At 54.8% G+C, this 21,586-nt stretch overlaps 2 protein-coding genes across 2 annotated transcripts in view; one reads left to right on the forward strand and one right to left on the reverse strand.

The window, feature by feature from the left end:
• Nucleotides 1-14,930, forward strand: part of EPN2 (epsin 2) — a 72,553-nt gene extending 57,623 nt beyond the window's left edge. The window contains exons 6-11 of the mRNA XM_069483238.1: nucleotides 167-259; nucleotides 1,143-1,323; nucleotides 9,605-9,781; nucleotides 10,367-10,453; nucleotides 13,127-13,342; nucleotides 13,878-14,930. Coding sequence (XP_069339339.1) covers nucleotides 167-259; nucleotides 1,143-1,323; nucleotides 9,605-9,781; nucleotides 10,367-10,453; nucleotides 13,127-13,342; nucleotides 13,878-14,167 — 1,044 coding nt within the window. The 3' untranslated portion in view covers nucleotides 14,168-14,930. The remainder of the gene's footprint in view (nucleotides 1-166; nucleotides 260-1,142; nucleotides 1,324-9,604; nucleotides 9,782-10,366; nucleotides 10,454-13,126; nucleotides 13,343-13,877) is intronic.
• Nucleotides 14,931-19,147: 4,217 nt separating this feature from the next.
• On the reverse strand, nucleotides 19,148-21,479 carry LOC138392127 (uncharacterized). Its single transcript, XM_069482515.1, has 3 exons — nucleotides 21,425-21,479; nucleotides 19,984-21,211; nucleotides 19,148-19,348 (listed from the first exon to the last, which is right to left on the reverse strand). Exons 1-2 carry the CDS (start codon nucleotides 21,477-21,479, stop codon nucleotides 20,274-20,276), a joined length of 993 nt encoding a protein of 330 aa, XP_069338616.1. The 3' UTR covers nucleotides 19,148-19,348; nucleotides 19,984-20,273.
• Nucleotides 21,480-21,586: the final 107 nt, after the last annotated feature.

Raw genomic sequence — 21,586 nt, forward strand, 5'->3', positions numbered from 1 at the left:
GTTCAGGGATGGGAAAGTCATTGTGTTTACAAGTTGTTCTTAAATCTTCCTTTGAAATAACGCACGATGCAGTGTGCATTTCCTGTTGCTGGCCAGCGGGACTTGTTCTGTGCAGTGATGTCACTGCAGTTACCATCAGCTTCAAGCTCGCATTGTCCCTGTGCAGGAAGAACGCCTCAGGCGGGGTGATGACCTCAGACTGCAGATGGCCCTGGAGGAAAGCCGAAGGGACACAGTTAAAGTTCCAAAAAAGAAAGAGGTAAGAGCTTGTTTGCCGCTGTACCTTAGTTGTTGCTGAAACATCCCCCACCTAACCTGCCTCTGGGGGGAATGCACGGTGAGTCCCCTAACCTCCACAAGTGACACGCACGCCCGAGGTGAGCAACAGCAAGGTGAGGCTGCAATTGAAAACACACCTGACTCTGTGGCCATAGCACCCCGAACGCGCCTGATCTTGTCTGAAAACACACCCGAGCTGGCCTCGTCCGTCCCCTCATCTGCAAAGGCGATGATAGTGCCTGCCCCTGCAGCTCAGGCGGCTGGTAAATAAGCCAAATGCAAGTGCTCTGGAGCACGTCCCTGGAAAGGCACGCCCGGAAGTGCTGGTCTGCATCGCTGTCATCTCCGCACTCTGGGCGCAGCTTCCTGCTTTTGCACAGGGGCAACCAGGCTGTGGCTGTGCTCCCGACAAGCTTGTTACCGTCCAGTCAGGAGACAGGCCCGGGTCTCCGGTAGGGGATGGGGGCAGAGGGGGCAGGACAGCCCCCAGGAGAGAGGGCCCTCTGGCTGGCCAGGATGGGTTCTGGAGGGCGGCTCCAGCCCCAGCAAAAGCCCACATTAGCTTGGAGATGTTTGCAGATCCCAAGGGCAGTGTGAAAGCCAGTGGGGCGTCTGGCAAACAGTAAATAGCTTGGTGGGGCCGGAGCCTGGGCGGTCCTGGGAGGCTGGAATGTTGGGGAAGCCGGCAGGGTGGGGTGGGAGCGGCAGGGTGGGGCAGGCGCGGGTGTGGCTCAGTTTCCAAGTTGCTCTTGGCCTTTCCTAGGGGCCTCAGCATAGGGTGTGGGCGATATTTAGGACTAGTTCCTGGGTATTTGTGGCAACTGTAGCAAAGTAAAACCTGTCCCCTTCTCTTTGTCTTGAAGCACGGCTCCCACCCACAGCAGACTACCCTGTTGGATTTAATGGATGCTCTCCCTGGCTCAGGCCCCGCTGCCCAGAAAGTGGAGCCCTGGGGCCCGTCAGCCTCGGCTAGCCAGACCAACCCCTGGGGCGGGCCAGCGGCTCCCGCTCCCGAGAGCACTTCGGATCCCTGGCCATCGTTCGGTAAAGGCCCCGTCCTTGGTCTCCCCTGCATGCCTGCTGGGTGGGAGAGGGGGACGTGCAGTGCTTTTTGCTGTCTCTCACCTGGTCAGGTCTGGTCGACTGCGGTGGATGTCCAGGCTCCTGCAGTCCTGGATGGGCATCCTGCAGCCCTGCCCTCCTCTCTGAGGGGCGGGGCACAGCATCCTCTCTCTCTCTGTTTTGAATGGTTTCCTGCTTTGGTAGAGGGAAAGCTGACTTCCTCTCTGTCTCACACCACATGTATCAGAAGTGACTCGTCTTCTCTGGGACACATTTCAACTCTCTCAGCCTCAGAATTGTGCCCAGCACCCCAGCCTAAGAAACTGTAATACACACAGCATGAAACATCCAAATCAAGTTGCTGTAATTAGCTGGAAATTATGTGCTTACCACCACTGCTAATGGACAGAGGATACATTTGCTATAATTCTTGTTACTTGTTAAAGTAATAGAAAATCAGTTTTTAATAGGCTAAATGAATATTTTAAAGTTTTGCTTAGTGCAAAATGTAAGAGAATTTGTGGAAATTCAGAACAGGAGCATGATACAACAGGTTTGATCTGGGTAATGATCTTGGGCCCATGAGTTTCTTAATTGCTGAGTGGGAGCTTGGCCTACCAGGCTTCGTGAGGGCTTCCCAGCCTGGCAGCCCTGCTTTGAACTCCGCCAGCCAGACTGACCCACAGGCTCTGTGTCTAGGAACTTTGAATAGTGTATTTTGTGGCTTCTTGCCTGTGCCTCTTGGAGTCCCTGTTTCCCCCACTAGAACCTTCCTTTGTATTCAGCTTTGTTCCCCGGGTGTTTGCTGCAGTGTACTGTATGCCAGGCCCTGTCCTGCTGTGCAGGAGCCCTGAAACGAACAGGTAACGGTCCGTGCCTTCGAGGCCCTGGTCAGGCGTGGACAGGACAGGAACGCAGTGGAACAGCAGTGCTGTGTAGTCTGGGCCTCGGTGGAGGTCGTTTGAAAGCACCCTGGGCGAGACTTAGCCCAGAGTCCCGAGGGTGTGAGGTCGCACCCTTCTGTTGAGTCTCCAGGGAACGGCAAGCGGCCAGGCACGGGGAGGCAGAGGGTTCCCTGCAGGAGACTCAGCGTGTGCGAAGGCAGGGGGTGTGGGATGGTGGAGTGGGTGCAGGTGCAGGGACCTGCCTGGTGTACATCAGGCCACAGTGGAGGAGGGTGGGGGCCCAGGTCACAGCCTTGCCACGTGCCTGGACTTGGTCTGGAAGACAGCATCGGCCCCAGGTGCCCTTGGGTGCTGCTGTTGGCCTCTGTGGCCTGGGCACAGCCCCATACCTGCTTTGGCAGGAGCCCTCTGGGCCTTGGGGCAAACCCCAGGCAAAATTTCCCATAGTTTTCTCTTACTGAAGACCCATTCCAGGGCTGCTCAGGAGGTTGGTTTACACAGTTCATCGCCTTTGTGCTGTGCCCCAGGGAGCCTGTGGTGGTTATAGTCTTGCTGAGCACTCACAGGGACAGGGGTACCCTGGGGACAGCAGGCCCTTCCAGACAGTGGCTTTCGCTTTATTTTTCAATCTGAAAAATGGTTCTTCTGTAAAGTATTGGCCACCTTAAGTTATGGATAGGATGTTCTTTAGGAAAGACTGTTCGATCCCTTTCAGAGTTGTATAGTGGATCATTAAACTGATGTGTGATTTTCTCAGTGCCGAGAAAAGAAAGTGGTCATACCAGGAGCCGGTTGAGTTTAGTGCGATTCAATTCTGCTGAGTCAGCAGTTGATTCTGGGAAGGCGCTTGGTGTGGGGGTCAGGGTTGTAGGAGGAAGACCTAGTTTTCACTCTTTGCCTTTTTATACTGTTTGACTAATATTTATAAGGGGTGAGTTTTTCCCGGTTAGGAGAGACAAGATATCTAGTTTCTTTAAATGACCAAGTTAATGCCCAGCCCTTCCTTTGGCTAGTGGACAAGGCTGTGCTTTGGACCCGGCCCTCCAGCTTGAGCTGGGGAGTCCCCGTGGAGGGTCCCCATGGAGTGTGGGAGCAGAGCCACCCGCAGGGCTTGGTGTTCTCGTGGGAGGCCACAGGGAGGAGGGCCTGCGGGAGGGCAGCTGAGCACCCTCAGGGCTACCACCCACGCAGCCTGCTCTTCCAAATTTTAAAAAATTGAGATAAAATTCACCATTTTAAAGTGGACAGTTGAGTAGTTCTTAGCATACTCACAACGTTGTACAACTACCACTGCTAATTCCAGAACATTTCTATCACCCCAGAAAGAAAGCCTGTACCCAGCCCCTGGTAACCTCTGATGTGTTTTCTGTCTCTCAGGATTTGTGTTTGTCTGTTCTGGACATTTCATATAAATGGAATCATACAACATATGAGCTTTTGTGATTGGCTGCTTTCACTTAGTGTCACATTTTCAAGGTTCATGCATGTTGTGGCTTGTGTCCGTCCTTCCTTCCGATAGCTGAATAATACTCCATTGTATGGACATACCACATTTTGTTTATCCATTCAGCAATTGATGGACATTTGGAGTTTTTCCATGTTTCAGCTATTGTGAATCCAGTTTTTTAAAGAGAAGATTGAAACCTGAATTTTTGAAATCTGTTAATGTTTAAATGTTGGCAGTACATTTAAAAAATTAAGAACATGATTGGAGCTAATCAAAATCTCTCTGAGGGTGGCCACGTGGGGCTTGTGGAGCACCAGTTTGCTGTCTCTTGCCACTCGCCCATCCCTGGGCCTTCCCCTTGGTTCTGATGCACTTGGTGATTTTACCAGTGACTTGAGGAGGAGACAGGCCACCAAAGCCCAGGCAGACTGTTAAGTGCTCTGAGGTCACACAGCAAGTTAGGGGCGGGCTCAGTGCTTATGGCACCACATCTTGGACTTGTCACACCTCCTGGACTGCTGCAAAGTTGTTCTGTGGCCGTGGCACGTCCTGGAAAAGTTACTATAAATCAGTATTGAGAAGTAGCCATCTTTGAAATGTTAGCTTATTTGCTTCCTGGCTTCTTCTGGGCATTATGTTTTTACTCAGTTGAGGCTGTATCGTACATACAATTTTACATAGATATATATGTTTTCAATTTGTGCTATGTCATGGGCACTTCCAGGCATCATTAGAAACTCTAAATAACATGGCTCAATTGGAATCATACATGGCTGTACCATCATTTACTCAGCAGCCCGTGTTGTATGCAAAGGTGGTTTTGCAGTTCCAGCACTTTGCATTCGATAGAAAAAGACATTAAAATTATAGTGTTCTCGTAAGAATTCTCAGTGGCGGTGTTAACCAGCTCTCCAGGAGAATGGCCCTACGCTAGCCCGCAAGTTCGCCGAGGCGTGTTAACAGACCCTTTCTTCCAGGTTCTGTTGGCACAGCCCCGTAGCAAGAGTGTGGTGTCAGATTTACTGTTTAACCTCTAGTAAATCCTATAGTGGACTTTTTCAGGGCCACCCCCCTGCCCCGAGGCATGTTCATAAATTAGAAAGATTGGAGTCTCTTCCCATAGCACTGTTAGCTGTACTCTCTGGATGAAAGAAACACTGTTGTGAAAGCCACCATTTGTAGTGAGCCCTATCATTACCAGTTCTTTCCAAACAGTGCTGGGGGCAGCTTGGCCAAGTGGCCTGGGGAGGAAATGCTCAGGGCTGAAAGGAGGGAGGCTGGAGCCTGCCAGGTCAGCGGGGCACTTCCTCCTCTGTTCAGACACACAAAGCAGCCACCTGGTCTGAGGAGGGCTCACAGCCTGGTGATTCAGAAGGTCTTGGACGGCTCACCCGCCCACTGCCTGGGCTGGGACAGAGCCATCTTCCGCCCCAGCAGCAGCAGGTGGTGCTGCTGGCTTCTTGGTGACCCCTGCACAGCTTAGTTCTTCTGTGACCCCTGAGTTTTGACTGCCTCCCTGTGCACATAAATATTCATCCATGAGGCTCGGGGTGAGCCAGGCTGGTGGGTGAGAGGCGACCAGGACACACGCTCTCTGTGAATGGGCCCACAGAGGATGAGGCCGGAAGCTGCTTGATCTTTCCAACCTTGGTTCCATCCTCTTTCCTCTCATTCACTCGAGCTTTCAACAGGCATTTATTTATTGGGTATGTGGCATGGCCCGGCCCCTGCCGAGGATGTGGAGGGTGAGAGCACAGAGGAGCCTTGCAATGGGTCTACTGTCCATTGATGGAGAGGGCACGCCCAGTGCCTCCCCCGCCAGCAAGTGTTCCCCGAGGGCCAGCTGTGCCCTGGTCCCTGTGCTGGCCCCTCTCCTGAAGAAGGAGGAAGGAACGTTATTTGTCTCCAAGTCACATTTGAAGAAAGCAAGGTGCCACAGCATGTGGCCTCCGATGACTCCCTAGCACACAGCTAAGAAGAAAGTCACACTGGCCGTTCCCTTAAATGCCTCCTCTTTATGGTGTGTCTCATTGTCTGCCTGGCAAACTCCTATTTATTCTTGACTGTTTACCTGTGTCTGTGAGGCTTTGCCCATTTGCATAATCAGAATTGAGGCTAGCAGCTTGTAGAGTGTCCTGGACACACATAGGTTGTCAGTGTCACTTGTGGAATGGAAACCAGACAGAGCTCACCAATGCTAAGCAGCTTGTCCACGGTTACCTGGATGATTTGGGGGTGGCCAGGGTTTGAACTGAGCACATACTTCACTCCACATCCAAAGTGCTCTGCGCTGTGACCAGCGTTGTCCGTGCAGGCTATGGGAGTAATGGGTCCCTTACGCGCCAGAGCTTGTTGATACCAACATTGTGCATAATATAGGCTGCTGATTTTTAAAATTCTTGGCCATGCTGCTGTTTTATTATTTCAGCAGATTCTAAAGGGGAAGCAGGGCTCATGGGAAATAACTGGAGGTGTCCACAAAACAGGCTCTAGAATAATCTCAGGGTGGGTTGCATGGCACTGTGTGTGAGGCTGTTGTGTGGAAGCCTTGCCCATGAGCCCGGGTGACGGGGCTCAGCGTGGTGCTGGCTCATGGAGAGAGCTTTAGGGCCACGCGGCGCATAAGGCTGCATGTATCATGGAGTTCTGGTAGGAAGAATTCTTCCAGAAATGTTAAGATACTGTGTTTTAACTCCAAAGAGGTAAACCTATCAATGTTGGAGAAAACTGCACTTAGAACCTGGTTGTCTGAGAGTATGTCCAGGTGAGAAAACAAATTCTACTTGTGCACACACACAATGTGTGCACAGTGGCTGAGGCCAGGAGGGGCCTGGGCTGGCAGGGACTGCTGAGGAGAGTCCAGGGCCCTCTGTGGCTGGCACAGGGGCTCGGGCAGCCTGGATTCCCTTAAATGCCTCATCTTTATGTTGTGTCTCATTGTCTGCCCAGCAAACTCCTATTTATTCTTGAAAACATGGCTCAGATGTCCCTTCTCAGGGAGACGTGGTCACCTGTCTTCAGGCATGCCCCCTGCCCGTCCCTGCCGTGGCTGGCTGTGTGTGGTTGGCCCGCCGGGTGCTGTGGCTTCTCTCTCTCTCAGGCAGGGACCCTTCTGGGGCCGAGCCTGGGAACCACTGAGCAAAGCTTGCTTGAGTAGGACACGATGACTCCATGGGAAGTCAGGGCTTGTCCCCACCAGGCGTCTGCCCACTCAGGCCATCAGATGGGCCCTGGCTTGTGAGGAGCGCTTGGTGAGGGCCCGAGTGCACCTGAGCCCGGTGGTTCTCACGCACCCTGGCTGCCCATTCAAGTCAACTGAGGAGCTGCTAAACATCCAAGTGCTCAGCCCTCCCCGCCACCGCCCCCCCCAAGATTTGGGGGGAGCGGGGAGGGTGTCAGTATTTTACTATTAATTAAATCCCCAAGAGTTTCCCAAAGACAACCATGGTTGAGAACCACCGGCCCCTGAGCAGCATGGCGAGTGCGTCCCACTCAGTCTGTCGGGACGGAGATGAGGGGCAGCTCTCCTCTGCATGGGTGCCCAGCACCCGGGGCAGGCATTGACCTGCAACCTGCCGGAAGAAGTGGTCACGGAGCACTGAGCTCTGAGGGGGTCAGAGGAGACGGACTGCAGCATCTACTCCAGCCCCGGGTGCCCTGGATCCCTCCTCTCCTCCCTCAGTCCTGGGTGAGGACGGAGCCCCTCCGTGTATCAGGCCCAGCGCCTGTCCCCTGGGAGCACACGCTCTCGAGGGGGGAACCGTCTCACGCAAGCACTTGTGGGGCTTGCCGGTGGGGGCTGTGTGAGGGGCCGGCACGGAGGCTGCAGGCTGGGGCGGCACCTTCCCAGCAAGCCCCACGCACGGAGCGTCAGGAGGCGGTTTGGTCAGGGCATGGCACTGCAGGCAGCTTTGGTGGAGATAGTTAACTGTGCCCTCAGCTTGATCCAGTGGCTGAGAGGTGGTCACCAAGACTCAGATCCCCTTTGCTCTGCAGTCCCCCCGGTGCCCCCCGCCCCGCCTCAGAAGCTCAAGGCTCTGCTTCCTTAAAGCACGGTGGCTGCCTTGGGTGCCTAACCTCATGGTCCCTGTCCGCACAGCCCAGGGGATAGACAGGATTTCTCTGCAGCTCCTGTGCCACTTCTGGGATTTGGGAGTGGGGGATTGGGGTCGGGGGGACTTTGCAGATTGACTTTAGCCAGTGAGAAGCCTCCCCTATTGCCGGGGCAGGTCCTGTCCCCTGCAGGCCGGACTGGGAGCAGCTGAGAATTCTCCCAGGGAGAATCAGGGTATTCTTTGGGTGGGGTGGAGGGGCACGGAAGTAACCAGGGCATGTCCCCTGACAGGCAAGAAGGAAAGGAGAGTAGCTGTCTGTCCCGGGGAAGGTGCCCACTGTGGTCAGAGCCGTGGGGCAGCTGAGACGAGGCTCCCCAGCCCGTGTGGATAACAGACTTGAACAAGCACCTGACCGGAGAGGAATCGTGAATGGCCCTTGAATATAAGGACAGATGAACAGCGTCATTAAGGAACAAGGAAATGCAAGTCAAAACCACAAAAAGATTTCACACCCGCAAGATTGGCACAAGTGGGAGAGTGAGATGATACTAAGCATCAGAGGTCGTGGGGCAACTCCCGGGGCAGCAGGACTTGCCTCCCCCGCTGGAGGGAATCTACGGCTGGGAGAGCCGTTGTGGAAGTGGCTTTGGCGTCACTCCGAGGGCGAAGGTACCTGTGACCAAACGATTCTCCTGCGTACGTGTGAACGTGAACACAAGCAGCAGAACCAAACCAGTGTCCTTCAACTGAGTAATCATGACTTTCCCCCCATAGAATGGAACACGACACAGAAAAATGAAACCAGCTACAGCTCGACACAGATGAATCTCTCAGATAAAATTTGCAGTGAACAAAGCCAGTCACAACAGAATAATGTGTACAGTGTATTTCTGTGTATGTAACGTTCAGAAAGGAGGCACAACTAACCAGTGTGTTGTTCAAGGGCATCCCTTCGTGGCAGACCAGAGGGAAAGGCAGGAGAATGGCTGTACACAGCTCACAGCGGGGGCATGGGGGAGGCACTTTCTGGTCCCTGAGAGGCGGCAGTGGTGGCTGAACGTTTGCTGTGGTGGTCCCCTGGCAGAAAGGAGACTCGTGTTGTATTACGCGTATATACACAAGTGCGCGAGTATCCACACACGACAGAAAGATGCATAGAGCAGGGTTGAACTTAACATTGGGTGCACTCAAGAATTTTCTTTCTCTTTTTTACTGTGCACCGTTCCTGGAGGTACTGCAGTGCCAGGTCCTAATTCCACTCCTCTACTCCAGAAATCCATTTAAGTATTTTCTATGGTGGACTTAAAAGAAAAAACAGTTGTGACCTACTAAATTGATTTTGTCACAGTTTGAAAAATGTTTTATTGCTTAAGCTGGGTGGTAAGTACGTAACTGTTTTATTATTCCGCTTTTATATGGGCTTCATCCATATTATTCACACTTCCGGCAGAAAGCAGAAACCACTCAAAGCAAGTGGGGAGAGGGTGCTGGGCCGGGCTCGGTGGGGACAGCCTTGCTTCGGGTGTCCACCGAGGAGGGGCTTAGCTCAGGGAGCCCTTTGCAAGTCCCTGTGTGGCGGGAGCTTGGAGAGGGCTGCTCTTGGCTCTTTGCTCTCTGCTCCCTACCGGGGGGGCTGTCCTGCGTGGGCCTGGCCCCGCACTCTCCCTTCCCAGGGTGGTTGTCCTGGGCTCCAGCTCTGGCCAGCTTTGCGGGTGTGGGACAGCACCCTTTGGGTGGGTGCCTCGCCTGGCACAGGGCACAGACCGTGGTGTGGACCACAGCATCCTTTCCTTTCTCACCCCAGCTGCCCAGACCCTCTGAGGGCATTTCTGAGTCCTGACCCCGCCTTCCTACAGGTGCCAAGCCAGCTGCCTCTGTCGACCCGTGGGGAGTGCCTGCCGGAGCCAGCACACGCTCTGTCCCTAAGAGCTCAGACCCCTGGGCCGCTTCACAGCAGCCTGCCCCCAGTGCTGGGAAAACAACTTCTGACACCTGGGGCGCAGTCTCAGCCACCAAGCCTGTATCTGCCTCTGGTGAGACCCTCACTCACTTTCCTGCCTGGGCTCTGAGAGCCCCTGGCCCCCACAGCCATTCCCGTCTCCCGGCTCATTGGCATTGGGCCTGTTGCTCTGCTTGCATTTGCTCCCCTGCCCCACTTAGCCTTAGTCCCGCGTCCCCAGGTCCCCAGATCCTAGGCATCTCCTTCCCCAGGGGCCTTTCTGAGTGGGTGTTGAGAGAGGAGGCTGCTTTGGGCCCACAGCCCAGGGGTCCTGTCCTCACCCTGGTGGCCCCGGGCAGGCTGGCCCCTGGGCACTCCTTTGGGTGATGCCCAGAGCCCGTCATCCTCGCATCCAGACCTGGCACCACGAATCTTCACTGTCACCTCCTTCTGTTTGGGGTGGGAGCCGTGGCCGCGGCGGCAGGTGGGCACCCCACACTGTGCGCTGGGTGACCTGAGCTCATCCTGCCCTCTTGGGCTCTCGGATTCTCCCCCGTGAGGTGTGGTAGGAGGGGAGCCCCCGCCGCCAGCCCACCCCCAGGTGTGCACTGGGCGGCCCAGTTGCCGAGAAGTTGTGCGTGCCCTGTGCCTGCAGTCACTGGCGTCTGTGTCCACCCAGGGTCCTTTGAGCTCTTCAGTAATCTGAATGGTACAGTTAAAGACGACTTTTCTGAATTTGACAACCTCCGAACTTCAAAAAAAACAGGTATGTAAAGGTGGTGGTTTCTGTGATATTCTGTGCATTTGACTAACTCAGCTGTAGTAGAAATAATCAGCTTTCAAAACCCGGCAGCTTCATGCCTTTTCTTATTTTGATCCTGGGACCCTGAAGCTTCTGATTCCAGAAATTCACACATTGACAGTGAAAAGTCATGAAGTTGAGTTTTTCTTCCAACTTTTCCTCATGTTGAGCCCCATGTTTTGTGTCTCATAACCTCTCTGTGTGCCCGCTCTCCCCGGGGCTGTGTCTCCGGGTCAGGAAGCCCCCGCTGCTGCCTGCAGATGCCACCACCTTGGTGTCCCCAGCCCAGCGTGGACCCCACTCCCAGCCCGATCTGGCATTTCCGTACACCTTCCTCCCACCATCTTCCCCTCCCAGAGGCGCCTCCTTGTCCCAGACAGCCCTGCCTTTGGGCATGGATGGGTCAGTCTCTGCCCCACACCATCACCCCCAGGTGACCAGGTGACAGCTCCTGGACCCACAGTTCAGTCTCCAGACCCGGCTCCCTCCCCTGTGTGCCCTTGGGCTGGGAGGATGTCGGGTGGACCCAGAGAGGTGGGACCTGGGCCTGAGGTGGGCCTGGCGGGGAAGAGGGAGGAGGTTAGGGATGTGTTCTTCACGTGCTCCTGTGTGGACCGCCCCTCTGCCCCTCAGCGTGGGCTCCTAGCCAGGAGACCAGGGCAGCTTTGACTACCTGCTGGTCTTCAGGGTTTTTCTTTTGCTACATTAAAAAAACAAGATGCCACGTGTCTGCTCTGCAGGCCAAAGTACAACCTAACCTGTCTTGCCTGCCCTCTGCCTTGGTGAGAAGGCAGCTTGGCCATTGTTATGTGCTGACTTTTTCAATATGTATCCCCAGTTATAGAAGTACTCCCACTGGATAGAAAATTTGGAATTGTACAATCTGGAATTTCTAAATTGTAGAAAATTTGGAAAAACTTATGGAAGAAGACGAAAACTATCCATCATCTTTCCACCTATATTCAGCCACTATATGCTTTCCTGAGCTCTTATTTTTTTCTTATTTATTTTTATTTTTTTTTTTGAGACAGAGTCTCACTCTGTTGCCCAGGCTAGAGTGAGTGCCGTGGCATCAGCCTAGCTCACAGCAACCTCAGACTCCTGAGCTCAAGGGATCCTCCTGTCTCAGCCTCCCGAGTAGCTGGGACTACAGGCATGCACCACCATGCCCGGCTAATTTTTTCTATACATATTTTTAGCTGTCCATATAATTTCTTTCTATTTTTAGTAGAGACGGGGTCTCGCTCTTGCTCAGGCTGGTCTCGAACTCCTGAGCTCAAACGATCCGCCCACCTCAGCCTCCCAGAGTGCTAGGATTACAGGCGTTTTTTTTTTTTTTTTGGAGACAAGGTCTTGCTCTGTCCCCCAGGCTGGGGTGCAGTGGTGTGATCAGAGCTCACTGCCGTGTTGAATTCCTGGGCTCAAGTGATCCTCCCATCTCAGCCTCCCTAGTAGCTGGTACTAGAGGCAAACACCACCACACGTGGATAATTTTTCTATTTTTTGTAGAGATGGGGTCTTGCTGTGTTACCCAGGCTGGTCTCGACCTCCTGGCCTCAAGGGATCCTCCCACCTCGGCCTCCTGACCACGTCCTTTACAGCTGTGGTCCCCAACCCCCAGGCTGTGGACCAGCATCGGTCCGTGGCCTGTTAGGAACCGGGCCACAGATCTACACCTCCCTGCCTCCCCCGCAACCCGCGTACCCGACCCCTGGAAAAATTATCTTCCATGAAAGGCCCCTGGTGCCAAAAAGGTTGGGGGCCACTACTTTACAGTCTTTTTTGTTCACCTGTCAGATACAGTTGAGTCCTGCCTCCCTACCCATTGCCTCAACTTTTATGGATTAACAGATTGAAGGCATTTTGTCATGACTTTGAAATTCGTTAAGAAGTGTTTTGTAGCTGCGTGGTGTCTCTGTGTGGCTCAGCAATAATTTACTTATTAATTTTGGGGAAGACACTTTAGGTTGATTTTTAGATTTTGCTAAAGTAAATAATGCTGTTGTGAATATCCTTGTGCTCACATCCCTGTTCACGTTTTGCGTTATTTCCTTAGACCAGATCCTGGAGACGGGACTGCTGGGCGAGGGCGTGACTGTTTCTAAGACCCGCTGTCCCCACGGCCGTGTTGCAGCCCAGCAAAGCGGTCCCACTCCCACCAGCCCATCTCAGCACAGCCTGTCTTGGCTGAATTTTAAAAAACAATTTGCTTGCTTCTTTCTTTCAAGAAATTCATGTTCATTGTAGAATAGTTAGGAAATGAAAATGTAAAAAAATTACCCATACCTAGTAACCAACCCAAAATAGCATCTTAATGTTTTTCTGGAGGATTGGGCTATACCTACTGTTTGTAACCTGCTTTTTTCACTTAGTATTTTGATAACACCTTTCTTTGCTCATCGTTACGTGTTCTGTCCCTGCATTTTGGTGTTTGGTTGTACGGACATGTGGTTTATTTACCCGCCCCGTGGCTGGCTGTGTGTCTGCGCTGGGGCTGTCGGAAACAGCGCTGCAGCGGACGCGCCATCTGTGCATAGGCACGCGAGTCCCCGGGGAGTCTGTGTTTGCCCAGTTACGTGCCCAGTCTCAGGCCGTGCCCTCACGCTCACCATGCCCTCGTGCGTCCTTGTCTTGTAGCTGAATCTGTGGCCTCACTGCCATCCCAAAACAATGGAACCACGAGCCCTGACCTGTTTGAGTCTCAACCCCTGACCATTGCCTCGAGCAAGCCCAGCAGTGCCCGGAAAACACCTGAGTCCTTCCTGGGCCCCAACGCGGCCCTCGTAAACCTGGACTCGCTGGTGACCAGGCCCACCCCGCCAGCCCAGTCGCTCAACCCTTTCCTGGCACCAGGTAGGCTTGCGTCCCGGGGCGTCATCTGACTGCTTTGTTCTGCCCAACAAGGGGTGTGTGGCAGGCTTCAGGGGGCCCCTCCTGTGGCTGGGAAGGGGCAGAGTCGGTGCTTCTGCCCTCGCCAGGGCCTTGGGATGCTCACCTGGGGGAGGAGCAGGGTGGGTAGGAAATGGCCCTGTCCTCTCAGTTGAGAGCACCGAGCAGAAGCTGCCCCTGACTGGTGTCCCCGGCAGAGAGACCCTCGAGGGAGTTGCCAGTTCTGGGTCCGGTGGAGGAGGGTGGGCTGCCAGGAGAGGAGGAGCCAGGGTTTGCTGTCCACGCCCCCTCTCCTTTGGGGGAAAATGTAAAATTTCTAGCCTCCACTTGCCTTTTCCTCTCTTTAACTCCCTTTTTTGGTGAATTACTAAACTGTTGCGGGCTCTGAGGGTACAGCAGAGACCAGAACGCACACGGTCCCTGACCTGTGGCCCTGCCTGTTGGAGGGGCCGGCGCTGTCCTGACCGCTCGGCCTCGGCCCCGCCTGCTCTCTCCCCAGGTGCAGCCGCCGCCTCGGCCCCTGTCAACCCCTTCCAGGTGAACCAGCCCCAGCCGCTGACGCTGAACCAGCTGCGGGGCAGCCCCGTCCTGGGCACCAGCATGTCCTTCGGGCCTGGCCCTGGGGTGGAGCCCATGGCTGTGGCCTCCACGGCCCCACACTCAGCTCTGGGGGCCAGTGGTTCTTCTCTGACACCACTGGGCCCCGCAACGATGAACATGGTGGGCAGCGTGGGCATCCCCCCATCAGCAGCTCAGGCCACCGGCACAACCAACCCTTTCCTCCTCTAGTGCCCTGGGCCTGGGACCCACCCCAGAGGGACGTCCAGAGCACCTGTGCCGGAGGACACCAAGCAGGGACTCTCGTTTGTGGGATGGGGCCTGGGAGTTTGGAGTGGGGGGTGTTAGGGCTTTTCGGTTCCAGCTTCCTGATAAAAGGGTTGTCTTTACAGCCCCGACCCTCAGACTTAGAGTGTCACACGAAGTCCTTGCCTTCCGAGGCAGGCCTGCTCACCGGCCCCAGCCTGGCCTGCTCTCGCCACCTCTTCCCAAGCGCTCAGGTCCTGACAGGGCTCCTTTGAGGCCTTGGACGAGGAGGTGGAGTTGTCAGTGTTGCCCCAGCCTCAGCCCCAGGGTCTCTGGGGTGTTGCCTGGCCCAGGACTTGGGACGGTCTCCTGGTCTTTGCCCCCAGCCCTAGGGACAGCCCAGGCAGTCCCCGGTGTGGACGGGACGAAGCACTGGCTCCATGAGACACTGACCTTTTGGGGAAGTGGTTGTGCATATTTTATTTTTCTTTGACTCGTGTGTGAGTTCAAAGTAAACACCACCGTGGACAACTCTTGAATTAAATCCACTAGAGCGAGCTTTAAAACTAATCTGAGCATAACCCTGCCACATGGCTCTATGCTTGTATACGTTTGCACATATTTTGTTTAGTACAGTTTCATATTTGAGTTTGCAGAATTATCTAATAGTCTTTTTTTGGCTAATATTTTTATAACGTGGTTCTTATTTAACTGTCTAGTTTTGATAGAATTTACCAGGTCTGGCTGAATTAAGATATTGGCACGTGTCATTTTAGTGGTTTAAATCCTCTTATTTATGGTTTTAACTCTGTAAGAAAATTTTAAAAAGAAGAGATGTTTGGATGACAAAAAAATGCCTTATGGAAAAACTAAAGCAAATTCTTTATAGGGAAAAATATGGGAATTTGATTACACATAAAAATGATGTTTATTTAAAAAAAAAAAACTACAACAGCAACAAAAAGTCCTAGCCTCCAGTTGCCTTTTCCTTTCTTTAACTCCCTTTTTTGGTGAATTACTAAACTGATTGACCTTCAGCCTTTTTGGCTAGATCCTGAGAGAGAGGCTATTTTTCTTACTGATACATCAACATCTTGAAAGATAAAGAAAAAAATCTAACATATGAATGTGACTCACCAATTTTTATCAACTAATTCCTTTTGTGAATTACAGGCATGCAGGGATTAACGAGGACTTCCGTTTACAGTAGAGTCTGAAACGGAAGAAATGTCTTCACCCTGTGTGTCTGCTCTCCTCTGTCTCAGTCCATGCTCAGGTTACAGATGGGGATGATGTGGAAATGGCAGTTGTCCCAGGGGTGGGGGGTGCTTCTGTGCCCACAGGTCCCCAGGGGACCGTCCCCAGGCTGAGACGGGGGTGAGGGACCAGGGCTGGCCCTGATCCACCTACGTGCTAACTCCTTTGTTTTTAAATCGCAGACTTAAAAATAATCATTTCTCATTTTGGAGATGTAGAAAAAAATCATTCTCACATGGGATAAGATTTTTTAACAAACATGCACTAATATTACCTCCCTCTCCCAGCCTTCTGCTGTTCTCACCCCACCCACCACTGTAAAAAAAAAAAAAAAGTGTTAAGTCACAAATTAAAGACCAGAAAAGACTTGCTTCTCCCCAGCAAAGAGACGTTCCCCCAATCCTGTGTCCCGGTAGCGTGTCTCCCGGGCATTTCGGGCTCATTTCCACTGTGTGGACTTCCCACCTCCAGCTCCCAGGGCAGCTGACCGCCTGCCAGCCCGGCCCCTCTCTGGTTCCGGAAGGAGATCTGACCCTTAGCACTGGCACAGGGGAGATTTAAGATCCAACACGGTCTCTGGGCTGCCAGGAAGACGTGCAGGGTCTGAGTGGAGATCGCTCACCTGTGCTGTTCCGCGGCCGTCCTCTCTGGCCCCAGGAGCCACTCCCCCACCAGAACCAGAGGATGCCATTCAGGAAGGCTGGTGGCGGGTCTCTTGCTGCCCGGGGGAGGGTGGGAGGCGCGGGTGGGTGCAGGGGGAGGGTGGGAGGTGCCGGTGGGTGCAGGAGCAGGGTGCTTGCCCAGGTAGGTGCTTTCCCTCAAATGGTGCGGGGCCCAGACCAGCCTTACAGGTCAGTAGACCAGACTCGACTTCTTGGGGTCGGTGATTCTTTGTAACAGACGAGCTCTTGCTGACAAGACTTTGAGGCCCCAACGTGACCGCCCCCACCCCAGCTCCTGGCACAGGCCTTCCCGAGCGCACGTTGTCCCTGTTGCCTGCTGCACTGATCATGAAGCCACCGGCCGCTGCCATTGTGCTCCCTCCCGACGGGCACCGTGAGGGAGGAAGCCACCAGGGGCCGGCAGCTGGTTTTGAACTTGTGTTGACTGTTGATACTTATTTACTGTATAAATATAATTTATCATTTGTATCATGATGCGGTTTCTGGCTGTGTCTTTCTACCACCCCATCTTTATCAGTCCTGTGCCACAGGGGAGGGTGGGCAGACGGGGGAGCTTGGCCTGCCTTTAGTATGGCCACCGGCCTGGTCCTAGTGCCCGGACCTCAGGGGAAGGGCTGGAGGCTGCCCTTGGTGGGCACTGCGACAGGTGGTCTGCCCGGGTGTGTCAGGCACGTGCTGGCCACGGTCCTTTACCCCTTCCTGCTTTGAATGAGGTGGAAGTGGCGGTGTTCCTGTGCCAAGGCCGTGTCCCCAGAGGCTCCCTGCTCTGCTTCCCTTCTCGCCCACGCCACAGAGGAGCTGCCCAGCCCCCTGCAGGTTCCCGAGGGCAGGTGCTTATTGGAGCCACTGGTACTTGGGTGGCTCGCTGTGCAGCTTCGTCATGGCAACACTGGCTGGTACAAAGGGCCCACATCCCCTCAGAGCCTGGAGGACAGCCGCGCCGTCTCCAGGTGGAAGAGGTGTTCCCGTTGTGGGAGCACGTGTGGATGGGAGGGTGGGCGGAGAGGCCCTGCCGTGAGCCTGGGAGGACGCCAGCAGGTGTGGTGGCTGCTCTGCGCGGAGCGCCTGGCCCCCAGGGTCCACCAGGGATGAGCAGACAAGCTTGACACAAGAGGCCAAGGACTGGGGGCAGAGGGTGCCATGTTCAGGGCAGGTGACGGGAGAGGAAGAGGGGTGTGGGGGTGCTTTAGGCTACGCTACAGTAACAAGTCTCCCATGTCTCAGTGGCTCAACAGGAATTTATTTCTTACAAAGTTGGTGACCAGGGACCCAAGCCCCTTTCACCCGAGACTGCGTCTTTGACATAACCCTGGGGGTTGCTGTGGAAGGGAAGCCTGGGAGGGGCGGGCCTGGACGTGCATTGCGGCACCTGTGTTCCGACGCCACCAGGTGCGCGGGAATGGGGAAGCGCAGGCTTCCTTTGTGGCCAGAGGACCGGGAAATGGGCTTAGTCCGTCACTGCCACAGCTGGCCCTCTGGCCACCAAATAGTTACTCTTCTCCACACATAGACCATAAGGTCCCATCTCGTCTCTGCACCCAGTTTCAAGTTCAGGGTCTCTGTGGGGTGCAGAGCTTTCTCCTGCAAGGCAGACCCAGCCTGTAAGGACCCATCATCCGTGTCACCCTGACAGTAACAGATGGTGGAACAGGGTGAGCGGCCACAGTCTGCCCTGGGGAGAGCAGAGTGGAAGGCGCCTGGCAGCTGCTGGTCCTTGGCGGTGCTGGAACCCTGCGGCGCAGACTGAGGCCCCTGCCCGAGGAGGGAGAGGACCTGATGGAAACACAATTGCGTCAAAAACGTGGGCGACCCACTGGCCTCAGGGCTTCCAGTCAGCTCCATGTACAATAACCGCATTATTTTGGTCCGAGTGCTCCTTTGGGGGCCCCGGGTGGACCTTGTCTCCCAGTGTGTCCCCCCACGCATGCTCTGGGCTTGGCTGTGACTAGATGGGGCCGATGGGACATCAGCAGGCATGTTGGTAGCAGGGGCTCAATGAACACCTACACAGGGGGCTTGGCCCCTTCACATGTTCCGCTGACAGCCCAGCTGCCATGCTGTGGGAAGTCCGCTCACTTGGAGAGGCTCTGTGGGGCAGAACTAAAGTGCTCCGGTCCGTAGCCCGGCTGGGCTCCCAGACAGCTGCCAGCCACATGAGCCATCTTGAGTAGTCAGCCCCAGCCAGCGTCATGTGGAGCAGAACCGCTCGGCTGAGCCCAGGCGCCCCTAGAATCATGAGTGATAATAAATGGTGGTTTTAAACTACAGAGTTTGTTGGCAGTTTGTGACACAGCAATAGATGATGGAAGCACATGTGTAAGGTTCTTTGCTAGACACACGCCCGCCTTACTTCCGTGCTGCCTAACCCCCGTGCCTCTCTCAGCTTCGTGGCAGCTACGAGGCCATATGGGATCATGACGGGGAGGCCATCCCCTGAACCCCATATTTAAGAAAAGCCTGAGTTACTATGTTCACATGAGAAGTTTTATCATGCCTTTATTGTTCAAAGCAATTTTCAATCTTATCTCTTCCCATTTGAGTTCTAGAAAGTCTCCTTTTCCAATCTTTTAATGCTAAATTTTTTTAGATTCTCTGTTCCCTTTCATTTCTGCTTGCAAACTGGCCAGTTCTTTCCTGAGCTCATCTCTTTACTGCGAGAGCTTACCAAAATGCAGCGAATGGTGGCCAGCGCACACTGCAATCGTATCGTCTGTTCCTGTCCCCTGGAGCTCTGGGCACAGCAGGCACATAACCTGCCTCCCAGGTTAGCACAGGAGCATCTCAGCTAGTGTCTTGTTAGTGCCTCACACAGACCTGCTGTCCAGGCTGTGGAGTCCTGCCGCCTGCCACACAGCTGCCACGCTGGTGCCACAGGCATTCGTGTGTTTCTGTTTTGTGGTTAGAGCAGAAACCCACTTCTGGTGCCAATTTCCATATCAGTTAGAATAGAACAGGCCATGCAGAACTCAACCCCAAACTCTCTATGGCTGAACACAATAAAAGTGTATTTCTCACTCACGAAAGCCCAGTGGAGATGCTCCTGGCAGCTCTCCTTCAAGCTGGGACTCAGATCCGGCTTGTCCCTTGCTATGCTGCCACCTTCAACACCTGTCCTCAAAGTGTGTGGTGGACGAGAGTGGGGAGGATCGCGCACGGGAGAGAGAGATGGCTCAGAACTGCTCACGGGGACCAGCACGGACACAAGGGGCCAGGGAGGTGCGGTCTTCTAGTGTGTCCAGGAGAAAAAGGAAACAGTCCAGTGAGCACACGGCTTTGTCACGTGGATGATGGCATGGACCCCAAGCGAGGGTGGACATGGCCGTATGCCACAACTGTCCTTCAAGTGGATGGTCCCACGTGTCTACCCTGCTCTCCACTTCCCAGTCACACACGTGCCTTTGGCCTCCAACGCTCACCGCATCGCGCGCTCGCCTTGCCTGAGCAGGGGCGTGAGGAGCTTTCTGAGCGTTCGGTGACGTGTCGTGCATTCCTCAAAACTCAGGTTTTGAGGGACTTGAGTCGTGCATTTTGTTGTATGTTAATGTCCCCCCAGAAGAAAGCGATAACAAGACAAATATTGAACTCTAGTTATTAACTGTGCTGAAACATACAGAAGGTGGATTCCTGATGTCTGCGGTTTACTGTGAAATGCACTAGAAACAGGATGGATTGAAGGAGAGACCAACAGAGGGGTGGATGTGAAAATGCACGTACTAAATAGGAAAGTGGTCACGGGTGGAAGCTAGGTGGTGGGTATGTGGTGCACACTGTAAAATTATGTCAGCTTTTCTATGTTTAAGCATCTTAACGTTGGAAAAAATCGAACAATTAAACATAACGAGAAGAGGGCGAACCACCTACGTCCAAGCTGCTGACAGGCCAGGCAAATGGGCCTGAAGCTTGAACGTCCACTGAACATGGATGTGCCAAGCTGGAGGTTTCAGGACAGTGACGGGGAGGAAGGCCAGTGGCCTGGCGCGGGGGAGGACGTGGCACGAGGCAGAGGACTGGAGTGGCGCGGGGGTGCAGGGCCTTTGCTTTTCAGCCAGGGCCGACAAGAGTGGTCCTGTGGAGGAGGAAGACTCAAGACAGAGGAAGGAGGGGAGAATCCCCTGTGGGTGCTGCGTCTTCCACGTACCCCAGGGAGCTCTTCAGCTGAGGGGGCAGGGAGGGTGCTGGAGGGTTGAGGAGACCAAGGTGTGGAAGGGTTTGCTGAGAACTCGGGAGGGAGTAGATAAGGAAACAGTGGACTCCCGGCAGAGCTGGGGGCCACACGAGACCCGGGCCGCGGATCCAACATGGGCCAGTCCACGGGCTCCGATGCCCAGCAGAGCAGGCAGGCGCTGAGGTCGTGCCAGGCGAGTGTAAAGGCAGGCAGGGCACGGGCGCCAAGCACGTCTGCCGGCCAGGGCGGGTACATGATGACCACGAATTCCACACAAGGAAAGGGGCTGGCGGTTGGCAAAGGGGCAGGGCTGGGGCTTGGCAGTGCTGGTGGCACAAGGCACTGCTAGAGTGGGGAAGGGCCGCGTTGGGGAGGGGCAGCTGAGGGAGGGACGCTTGGGTCCAGATCTTGGGAGTGGCGTAGTCACCAGGAACAAGAAATGGCTAGACCACGGGGATGGGTGGTTGCAAGGGGTAGAGGTCAAGATCGTTGCAGGTGAGAGGCTGAGGAAGAGGCCACGTTGTTGGAAGGATCCTTCCTGTGGACAGTGTGTTGCCAAGAACGGCTGGAGCAAGATGGGAAGCAAGGAAGGCAGGCGAGGCTGCGGCAGACGTTGACAGCGGAGGTGTGATCCGACGGCTTGGGCTGCGGGAGGCTGGTGGGAGGGATGAGAAGGGCTCTGGAAATGCAGTGGGGGCAGGGACACCCCCAGGCCCACGGTGCACCGGGTGTGGGAAGAAAAAGAGACTTTCTTAAAAGCATTGAGGCTGCGGGTCTTCAGGCAGGGAGGTGGGAGCTTCGCAGGAGCCCAGGAGCCCGGGACCAGGCAAGACACACCGTGGCTTCCCTTGAACCCCACAAGGGCAGTGTTTAGGCCAGTGCACCATGTCTGCTGAGGAAAGCTCTGTGGCAGGGCAGGGAGGGCTCACCCGAGGTGCCCTGTGACGTGCCAGGCCTTTGCATGGAGCAGGTGACGAGGTCCAGCCCTGGGCCTCCCGCGGTAGTGCTGAAGGCACTCGGCTCCCAGACGGGCCAGGCGCAGCTCAGTGGCCAGGCTGCTGGGCTGTGCGGCCTGCCGGAAAGCCAGTCAGCTGCACCCCGCCCCTGCCTGGGCTGCGAGTCCCCAGGGCACCTCACCATCCAGCTCTGCTAACAGGTTCTCTCCTTCCCGCCGAGGGGTGCTGCTGGGCATGGAGCATGGCTGGCAGGATTGGGGCCAGGCCCTGAAATCCTGGGCGGCGGGTGCTGCGCCTGGTTCAGGGATGCGGGTGTTGAGGTGCAGAAAGGCCACACAGCTGT

The sequence above is a fragment of the Eulemur rufifrons genome, chromosome 9, assembly GCF_041146395.1.
Source record: "Eulemur rufifrons isolate Redbay chromosome 9, OSU_ERuf_1, whole genome shotgun sequence".
Classification (NCBI taxonomy): domain Eukaryota; kingdom Metazoa; phylum Chordata; class Mammalia; order Primates; family Lemuridae; genus Eulemur; species Eulemur rufifrons.

What these genes read in the sequence shown, in the direction of transcription:
- LOC138392127 (XM_069482515.1), bottom strand. Translation starts at nt 21,479, where the DNA reads ATGCCCAGCAGCACCCCTCGGCGGGAAGGAGAGAACCTGTTAGCAGAG. An exon ending in CCTGTTAGCAGAGCTGGATG is followed by an intron (nt 21,212 to 21,424) that starts GTGAGGTGCCCT and finishes ACCTCGGGTGAG; the next exon opens with CCCTCCCTGCCCTGCCACAG.